This window comes from Balaenoptera acutorostrata, chromosome 11 (genome assembly GCF_949987535.1).
Source record: "Balaenoptera acutorostrata chromosome 11, mBalAcu1.1, whole genome shotgun sequence".
Taxonomy (NCBI): Eukaryota; Metazoa; Chordata; class Mammalia; order Artiodactyla; family Balaenopteridae; genus Balaenoptera; species Balaenoptera acutorostrata.
Window position 1 is genome coordinate 54,117,329 of NC_080074.1, and position 9,976 is coordinate 54,127,304.

The following is a 9,976-nucleotide window of genomic DNA, read 5'->3' on the forward strand; positions in this document are numbered from 1 at the left end:
GGCACTGAATTCTGGCCCATTAAAAAGGAGGAGTCAGATTCCACTAGTCCTTGCTTGGTTTAACTGCCAAGCTTTTAGGGAGCTATTTTATAAAAGCGGGACTCGCCCTGATAAATTAGTGAACAGTGCGAATGTCAAAAATCGCCTGCACTCAATGAAGCTCTAGAGCACTTCGGAGCCAGACTTCAAAAAATGACTCCTTAAAAAGAATTACGTTGTGACAATGGTATCGTTAAAAAATAATAATAATAAGGATGACGGTGACGATAACTGGGCAGGAACCACTGCTGCTGCCTGCCTCCTATGTAAGTTGCCCGGCTGAAGGTGGTTAAGTTAAAGCCAGTTCTCCCCTATTGGAGGGGCGCCCTGGCAGCGACGGAGAGCCACCCGGTTTCCAGCTCCCTGTGGGCTTGACGGGACTAGGACTGGGGCTGGGATTGGCTTCCACGAAGCCCCGGGTGGCTCATCGAGGCGCTCTAGCTGTCCCTCGCCACCTTCCTCCAACACAGACCCCAAGTGAGAAATGCAACTCCCGGAGCACAATGACAAGAAAGCACACAAAAGGAGCAAGGCAGCCGCTCCCATCCTTACCTTTGACTTGACTTTCATACTCGGCTATGATCTCTTTGTCCTTTTTGAATCTGCTCGGAGTGGACATTATCCAGCTGTTCTGGGTTTGCTTTCAGTGGGCAAGTTCTGTTAGGGGGTCACCGACCAGTCTCCTCGGAGAGGCAGAGAGTTGTACTCCCACACGCCGGGAACCCAGAGGCAGCACCGACAGGAGGGAAAGGGGGAGGGAGAGGAGGAGGAGGAGGAAAAAAAGGAGCGAGCCGAGGACTAGATTAACCCGGGCGCTGGCACCATACTCTCCGGATCGAGCTGCCGTCGGTGATGCGGAGGGGAGCCCAGGGTTCGGGGCCGGAGAGGCCCGGCGCGCCGGCAAACTCCAGCAGGCGAGTGGTGGGGGGCGTCTCCCTGCCCACCCCACCCGGAGCCCGGCCACTTCCTCTACAACCGCTGGGCGTACGCGGGGATCGCGCCGGCGCTCCGCACCATTGTTAGCAACCCGCACGGGGCGCGCGGGGCAGGGCCAGCCGGGGAGGGCGGGCGCCGCGACTCTCCCTTCCTGCTCCAGCCGCCGGCTCCGGCGCTCGGGGGTCCCGCCCGGGCTGGGGATGCTACTGCCGCTCCTCCGTCGGCACACACGGTTGCTACTGCCCCGGGCAGGCAAGAGGAATCGCGATCCTAAAGCAAGTCCCGGGCGCCGGCCGCAAGGGCGGCTGCCGCACCGTAAGAACGCGTCCTGGGCACAGCCCCGGCGGACTTTAGGTCTCCACCGCCGGCGCCTCGCGGGGCCTCTGCCTCCTGGGCCACCGTGCGCCGAGGCTGCCTCTTTCTCCCCCGACCCCCTTTCCGCTGCTGCCCCCAGGAGGCCGCCGGCGACAGACACACTCGCACACGCACCCGGAGGAGCCGCGCCCCCGGCGGCCGCAAAGTTGCAGGCACGTTCACGGCCCGCGGCTCCCCGGCACCTGGGGAGCGAGCTACGGGCGGCAGCGGCCAGGGCGGCCGCGCGGGGCTCGGCGAGGCGGGGCAGGGCTCGCGGGAGGGGTCGGCTCAGCAGCGCGTTCCCTTCTCCGCCCTCGCCCCCGCCCGGCGCGGTGAGGAAGCGCCGCGCTCGTCCGGGAAGATGGACGCCTCTTGTGGCCAACCGCAGCCCAGCCCTGCGCGCCGAGCCTGGCGGCCGTGGGCAACGCCCCCAGCGCCTCCCGGAGCTGCGCAGCCCCAGCAGCTGGGAAACCCCTCCCGACCCGGCGGTCTGTCTTTGGCCGAGGATGAGTGCTGTGGTGGGGCTCTTTTCAGTGTCCAGTGGGGAAATCCAGACTTTGGATGTCTCCATGGAAGAAAAGGATGTCACTCCAAGATGTCACTCCAAACCCCAGAAGGAACACTGGAGACTGAATTGTGAACGTCTTGGCTGTTAAGAATCAAAGAAGAGCGAAGCTCTTTGATGAGGCAGAGAAAAATACCCATCTTGAACACCATTATTCTCCCCATCCTAGAAGCAGCTGGAGGTGCCTAGGATGGCGGGAAAGGCGTGGTGGGGAAACAGGTCACACTTAGGATGTCACCAGGTTTTGACGGACACATTTAGCGTTTGGGACCTTACTTCTCCAATCTTATGGGCCTGATTTACCAAAGTGATTTGTCCAAAGGCGTGTCCAGTATCAAATGTTTTCCCTGCTAGATCTAAAGAAGAGTAGGGACTTCGAGACTTCAATCATTCATTCATGTATCCAGTGATAAAATTTCTTACTGCGAACCAAACACCAAGTAAAAGCTAAGGATTCAGAGAGTAGAACCCTGCCCTAAAGGATCTCACGGTCTATTGTTGTACAAAGTAATTACAGGCGGTACTGGGATGCTATAAGAGAGCTACTGTCGGCTTTGGGAGCCCTGAAGAAAGAAAAGCGGACTGCATAAGGGGTTTGGGGAGAAAGCCTTCCCACAGAAGCGGTATTTGAACTGCATTTAAAGGGTGAGTAGTAAGTAGTTTGCCACCTTAGAGAGGGAAAGTGTTGCATTCCACGGAGAAGAAGGAGAATGCTACTCTGGGAGAATTGCAAGTGAGTTACAGGATGCCCTCCTCTGAAATACCAGATCTCTGATAGGAGGTGAAAAATATTTTAAAAATTTAAATATATGTGTATTTCAAGCGGTAGTATGTGCACATTGTTTTTAATTATATGGCCTTTTAAAATTTAATTGTTAAGTAAATCTTTTTACTTTATAACGACAGAATAGAATGTACAGAAAAAATGTAAAAAATATGTTTTGTTTGTTTCCATTTTGCCACACAGGAGGTTAACTACGGAATCGCAGACTGCCCTAATTTCACGTGGGGCTGTCTTATGTAAGAGTGTAGCGTGAAGAGCCAGGATACTCCAAAGCAGAGGCTGAGAAGGAAGGTCAGGGCCAACTGGGAGAGGCCTCCTGTGCTGAGCTCTAGGACACAGTTCTGCAGACAGCAGGGAGCCTTTTAAATAGAGAAGGGTCATGATCACATACATGCTTTATAAAGATAACTGTTGGCAGCATGGAAGGATGAGTTGGCTATGGGCGTGGAGAGACCAGAGGCAAGCAGCACACTCTGGCGATAATTGTAGTCAAATCTAAATGTGATTCATGTCATCCATCCACGGTGCTACTGGGATTTATTTCATATTTGTACTTGGGAAATACAACTTGGTGCAGAGAATGCAGCCCATGGGAATGAATTGTTGGCTGAGCTTAGACCTAAAGCACTGTGGTAGTTACAAGCCCCAAAGACAGGGTACTCAGAGGTGAATCATATCTCTGCTGCTTCCTAAGTGAGCTGATAAAAATTACTGCATCTCTTGGGGCCTCAGTCTCCTTATCTGTAAAATGGGTTAATGCCTAGTTCCTGGGAATGTTATAAGCACTTACTGAGATAATCCTTAAAAATTACAAGAACACCAGATCTTTGTACCTACTCAGTTATCATTGTTACTGTTATCTCAGTTTTAATCTTTGAGAGAAAGCTATTTAAAAATTGGAGACAGTATCTTAATCATCTTTGATCTTAGCATAGTGCCCAATAAACTGTCAATAAACTTTTTTTTTGAATGTTAATGTCTTAATGTTAGTAAGCCACCATTTTATTGTTGTAGAAGGTTGGGTCCCAAATAAAACAAAGCATTTTGCATACATTCTTATAAGAACCCTACAAGGTGAATACTATTGTCGTTTTACAGAGAGAATCTGGAAAGTTCAGTAAATGTGTAAAGGCCTGGCTGGGCCAGAATTCCAGCCCATATCTACTTGCCTCCAAATTGGGTTTTCCCAGTTTGCCATTCTTCTGCCTACAAACTTATTCCTTTAAACTTGCGAAGCAGGATCACATACAGTGAACTGTGTATGACTGATCGATGGTTTTCCCTTGGTGGCTTTCTTCTGATCCAGCCAATCAGTGTGATTCACAAGTCAGTTCTTCTTTTCATAGTTTTATCTCTTCAGATTCTCCTTATCTTTCCCATATTTTGCCTCACAAAGCTTATATGGAGAATGCCTATGACTTAAAATCCAGAAAGCGCCCTAGGGTCAGTCCAATTTGGGAGACAGTCAACTCTGAGTCTAATTCTGTGACTTTGCTCCCCCTTGTGGTAGCTGTTTTCTTAGCTATACAACAGGGATGGCTGCGCTTTGCCCCCTAAAACCTACCCCTCCCCTGCCACACTCTCATTCCTTAGGGGCAAGTGGTGAGAAATTTGGAGCGCCTGAAAGTGGAATCCATTCTACAGATTAATCCACTCCATTATCTAATATTTTCCTTTTAGGACCACTCCAAATTTCCAGAAGTAGAAGTTGATTCATTATCTGATCATAAACCCTGGGAGTAGGTAGGAGAACGTACCTGGCTCCTTGCAGCCACAAAATAAATCATGCACCTTACTGCAGCATCACTTTGTCCTAGTGGTAAATAATTTAAGTCATTTAAAAAGTTAAATACAAACACATTAAGGACTCAATGCCAAATTCACACAATTTTTTTAGTTATAGTTTTAGTGTCTAAGAATTTCATGTCTGAGGTGGACCAGTCTGCTACTCCTCTTCATATAAGGAAAACGTTCTCCTCTGCCCGTTGGGATGAAAAAGTTGATGAAGCCCTGCCAATATCCTCGGTTTTATTCTTGGATCCAGCCTGAGTATCAGAACACCAACTGTTGTGCATGCATATCTTATATTGTCTTGACTCTGGACCCTTTAGCTTCTCAAATTGCTTGCAGTAGTGCTTTCCATGGACTGCATTTTGGTATTGTGTCCTGGGGCAGAGTTTTATAAAGTATGAGCTTACCACTGATCACCTACATCAGAATCACCTTGGGAGTCTGTTTGGAATTCAGACACATGGGAGCTCTTCTACACTTAAAGCCACACTTCTTGACTTCAATGTGCATACAAATCACCTGGGAATCTTGTTAAAATAAGGTTCTGATGCCTTCTGGAGTGACACCTGAGATCCTGCACGTCTAATAAGCTCCTAAGCCATGCAAATAATTTTGTCATAAAGACCATACTTGGAGGAGCAAAGACCCATAAGGTCCAAATTTTGGCTGAGGGGAAAGTCCTCCGGTGATTCTTATGCTTGAGAATCTTTGCCCAAGGCTCAAGGGCTATTTAAAAAAAAGAGCATCCTTATAAAAGATTTGCTACATTTACTCAAGTGATGCCGATGACATTAAGATTTTTTTTCAATTTAATGTATCTCTAAGAAACTGGACTGTTTTCACCTTCAAGATAATAAAATGTTTAACTTCTTCATCTGTAAAATGGGGATGGATAATAATTTCCCTAATAGGTTTGTGGGTTTCATAGGGATTAAATGCAAAATGTACATAAAGCACTTAGCACCAAGCTAGGCACATAGTAAGTGCTACATAAATGTTGCTTGTCCTTGTCATTGCCATTATTGTTTTGGTGCAGAAAGTTAACTTCCAAGTTTATACCAAACTGTTGCAATTGTGGAGGACCTTATAGTGTGTTCATCTGTGTCTTATTTACCTCCCTGTTTAAACCTCCTATGTTAATTGGGAATTTCTTTGTTCTTAATGGGTTTGTTTTGTAGTTTATTGGTTTACTGTGTGTCTGTATTTCTAATACACTACCTCAAATCTTTTATAGAATGATTTCTATGTCTATTCAGTTCTAATCAACAAATATTTATTGTCTATTAAGCTGAACCATATGACAATGCGGATATTTGACCATTTTTGACATAATAAATGGCAATGCCGTATGACTCAACCCAATACTATCAGCTCACACTCTGCAATTCGCGTAAACAAAATTCAATAATAAAAACCCACTTCCGAATATCCAAGTGAAGGCTCTGTTGAACTCTGCCCAGATCTAGGGAAATCCCATTCACTCATAGGTTGGATTAGTCCAGTGCAGTCTGCCAGGTAGTCAATCAAGAAATATTAACCACTGTCAGTAAAAGAAACTTGGCCCATAATTTAACAGCAGCTTGTGGAAATGGACCATATAAATAGCCATTTTCCCTTTTCTGGCAACAGAGTAGTAAAGACAAGCTGTTAAAAGATCTTGCCAATTTCATTCCGATGCACTTTCCCTGGCAGGGAAGAGGGTAGAACGTTACAATAAAGATGAGTTTAGATGAGGCCCTGGAGGGGTCAATGCAAGAGATACTAAGGACAGTAGGAGAGAAAGGATGGAAAAGGAAGAGGTAAAGACACTAGTCACAAGGAGAGAAGCTGCAAAAGAGAACAATAAAATGAATGATTCTTCTAAAATGTTCATTTGTATAATTTAGCTCCCCTGCCCTCCAAAAAAATTCTTCTCCAGTTTTCAAGAAAACTAAAGCTAAAATAAATCGGGGCTTTTAAATGTCTGTAATTTTCTTTGAGTAAAACTGCTTTATAATATTTTTAACCATCTGCTCAAAATCACGTTTCCATTTTGCACAAATCGTTAAAATAGAATTTGCTTTGTTTAATCTCATATTCATAACTTCCAAACACCCACAGATAACAGTCTTCTCATCAGAGTTACTATTTTCTGCTTTGAAATCCTACTACGACTTCCCATGTGGCTGCTGCACAATATAAGCAGAATATGAATATTCAATGAGCCCATTCTGATGAAAGTATTAAATGCCATCACTTAGACAAAAAAAAAAAAAAGGTATTGTTACTCAGAGGAAAACAGCCAAAGTTAGGCGAGAAATGGCAGCTTCAATTCAGTTGTCAGAATCGGAGATGGATTAATATGTAGAGCAAATGCTCATAAAAAGGTTGACTGTACCAAGAGACACATGCATCTCTGATGCTTATATTTTAGGAAATGAACGATAGGCTCCTCCCCTTCTTGCCATTATACTTTGGCAGCAGACATTTTAAGACTGCCTAATTTTGTCTCCTCTTCTACAGAGAAACAAGTCTGCATTCCTCATTTTAGATATAGATATGCTCCTGGTGAGTATACCAGGGAAGTGGAAGGTTGGTAAATGGAATCTTATTTAAATATAATGGAGACACTTGATATTTAAAAGAATCTCAAGGGATAGCCTTTTGTAAATCAAAGAACATTTTTGGAAAACAATTATCATCTGCTCTAATTTTTTAATATAAAATTGAATTTTTCTGTAGTAGGTCTTTCTTTAAAGCAGTGGTTCTCAAACCAATTGGAACCAGTGTTGCCTTTAAATTTTTAAAAATTTATTTATTTTTTGAGCAGTTTTAGGGTCACAGAGGGCAGAAAGCACAGAGAGCACCGGTATACTCCCTCACCCCTGCCACTTCCCCTTTATTAACACTTCCCTTATTATTAACATTTTGCATTTGTGTGGTACCTTTGTTACCACTGACTAGCCAATATTGATATATTATTATTAGCTAAAATCCATAGTTCACGTTAGAGTTCACTCTTCGTGTTGTACATTCCATGGGTTTTGACAAATGTATAATGACTGCATTCACTAATATAGTAGCATACAGAATAGTTTTACTATCCTAATTGTCTCTTTTTTATAATAAATATTTTTGTAATACCTCACTTAACTATCCTAAAAGAAAATGTATAGAAAATAAAATTTACCCGCACTCATATTTTTCTTTATGCAGTCAATATATTATCCTACCTGTAAAATGAAGGAGAAATAAAAACAAAGTAAATCATGATGCAGTGATATAAATTTCAATATGTAAATACTTGGCCCCAACTACACGAGAGGGATTGAAGTAGTCAGATAAATTTAGATATAAGAGAAGTAATAAGACCAGAAGATATTCCATACAAGATGTACAAACTTTACATGTCAATTATATCTCAATAAAGCTGGGAAAAAAGAAAAAAAAAGATGTACAAGTCAATGAATACAAGTCAAAAGTATGCATGAATGTTAGAATAAAAACTAGCATACTCAATATATATAAAAAATACTGTGTGTTTAACAAGTAAAATGGAGTAAGACTAAAGTTTCAGATAACTTAAATCAATATTTCACATATATGAACGCCTGGTGGGATAATTCTTCATTGGTAGGAGACTGAGCTGGGCATTGTAAGACATCCAGCCTTGGACCTGTTCACTAAATGCTAACATCATCTCTCCTCTCTGAATATGGAGACAAATCAACTCCTGACATGTCCAGAAGCTTCCTATGCATCAATTCAGCTTCTACTGAGAACCACTCTCTTAAAAGTCTAATGCAATTATAGGGACTGGTATCACTATTGTCTCCTTGGGGCTTTTCTTCTGGAAAACTTTTCCTGCCTCATCTTCTGAATTTTCCTTAAAAGGACTCAGAATTAGATGCATGTCTTATTTCACATGCTGAAGGCAGGCATTCTTGACTGTGAGGAACTTTCACCCCAAGAGGTGTAATATGATCTGTTCTTGGGGTTTGGAAAGATATTATAATGTCTATATTCTTTTAAAATTTCCTTTTTTGTGCATGTTATATTTTGTAAAGTCTTACTACAGTAGTATATGTATATAATTTATTAAAAATAAACAGATATTGAGGTTGAATGCTCAAATATTTTTACTGATGGGGTTAATAATAAAAAAAAGTTTGCAGATCCCTATCTATAAATACAGTCAGATACAAAGTAGCAGATAGCACTTGTCTTTAACTTTGGTCATATCTGACATCTTTTCAGAATCCTGAAGTACTAACAGTGATCCTTACCTATTACTTGGCTAAGGTACATTTGGGACAGACCTAGGCTCCTTCATGATCAGCCTTCATGGCAATACAGCTTCATATCTTACCATACCCCATCCCTTCCCTTGCTTCAGCTGCACTCCATCTCTCACTGCTCTTCAGATGCATTTTGTCTCTCTCACACCTTCACACTTCTGCACGTGCTGTTCCTTTCCTTGAAACTGTTGGGGAGGAAAACTTTTCCTCCACCTTCTTAGGTTTAATTTCTGAGGGCCTGTGAATTAAACTGACAAAAGGCAGATTGATAGGAGAAATAAGGTGTATCTGTACGCCTACAGAGACTAACAAAAGAAGTAGCTAGCTTGCTAAATGGTTAAAGTTAGAGGCTTATATACCTAACTTAGTAGGGGAAAAAAGAGGGAAGAACAGGCTTCTATAGAAAGAACAAATAAATTTCTTTAGGAAAGACAAATGGGTTTTTAGAAGAACAAACAAGAGATGAAAAAGTCTGTGATAATGTTTGGTTAGGCAGGTGAGAGTGGTCTTTCTATCTTCTTCATGGCCATGACACCCCCTGGAGAGGGGATTTATGGCAGCCTCGTTTCCCAGAAGTTTCTGCTTTTAGTCAGATAAGTGAAGCTCCAAGAAGGCTTCTTTCTGCATCTGTTGAATTTCACATGTTTTCAGCTTAAAATAATCTTCATATCAACTCTGGGGTTCTAAGTGGGTCGCCATGAATACACACACTCATACACACGTGAGCACACTGTACCCGCCCCTCTCCCATCCTTTGCCTGGCTAACATCTCAACCTTCATAACTCACCTAGAGCATCAACCTGGAAAAACCTTCCCCCCAACACCTTCTCCCAGGCCACATAAAGTCCCCTTCTCATGTCCCCCCACCCCACCCTGAACCAGCACCTTGTGCTTTCTTTGGGCAGAGCACTTACCACTCTATGTTCTGATTAATCTATTTGTCTGATCACCCTTCTGATCTGTATGGTAATGGAGCATGCTTGAATACTGTTCCTGGCATATAGTAGATGCTCAATAAATGTCTGTTGAAAAACATGAATGAATAATGACATCATTTGACAAATTGCATAATTTGGATCTTGTGTTGCTCTTCAGTGGAAATTCCTTGTATCTGAGGATCTTCCTTCATTAATTTTGATGAGGTCAAATTATTAAAATGAAGAATGATGAATGAAAATAAAAGATGGAGCTATGACACTAAGAATGAAAGTAAGAAGATTGCGTTTTAG

General features: G+C 43.1%; 2 protein-coding genes across 3 annotated transcripts in view; one reads left to right on the forward strand and one right to left on the reverse strand.

The window, feature by feature from the left end:
- The window catches only part of SRGAP1 (SLIT-ROBO Rho GTPase activating protein 1), a 279,839-nt gene extending 278,175 nt beyond the window's left edge, over positions 1–1,664 (reverse strand). For both annotated transcript variants that reach the window (XM_007179740.3, XM_007179741.3), the window contains exon 1: positions 592–1,664. In XM_007179740.3, the coding sequence (XP_007179802.1) occupies positions 592–658 (67 nt within the window). In that variant the 5' untranslated portion in view covers positions 659–1,664. The remainder of the gene's footprint in view (positions 1–591) is intronic.
- The window catches only part of LOC130709194 (myb-related transcription factor, partner of profilin-like), a 10,179-nt gene continuing 998 nt past the window's right edge, over positions 796–9,976 (forward strand). The window contains exon 1 of the mRNA XM_057556235.1: positions 796–2,539. Within this exon, the coding sequence (XP_057412218.1) occupies positions 1,176–1,985 (810 nt within the window). The 5' untranslated portion in view covers positions 796–1,175 and the 3' untranslated portion in view covers positions 1,986–2,539. The remainder of the gene's footprint in view (positions 2,540–9,976) is intronic.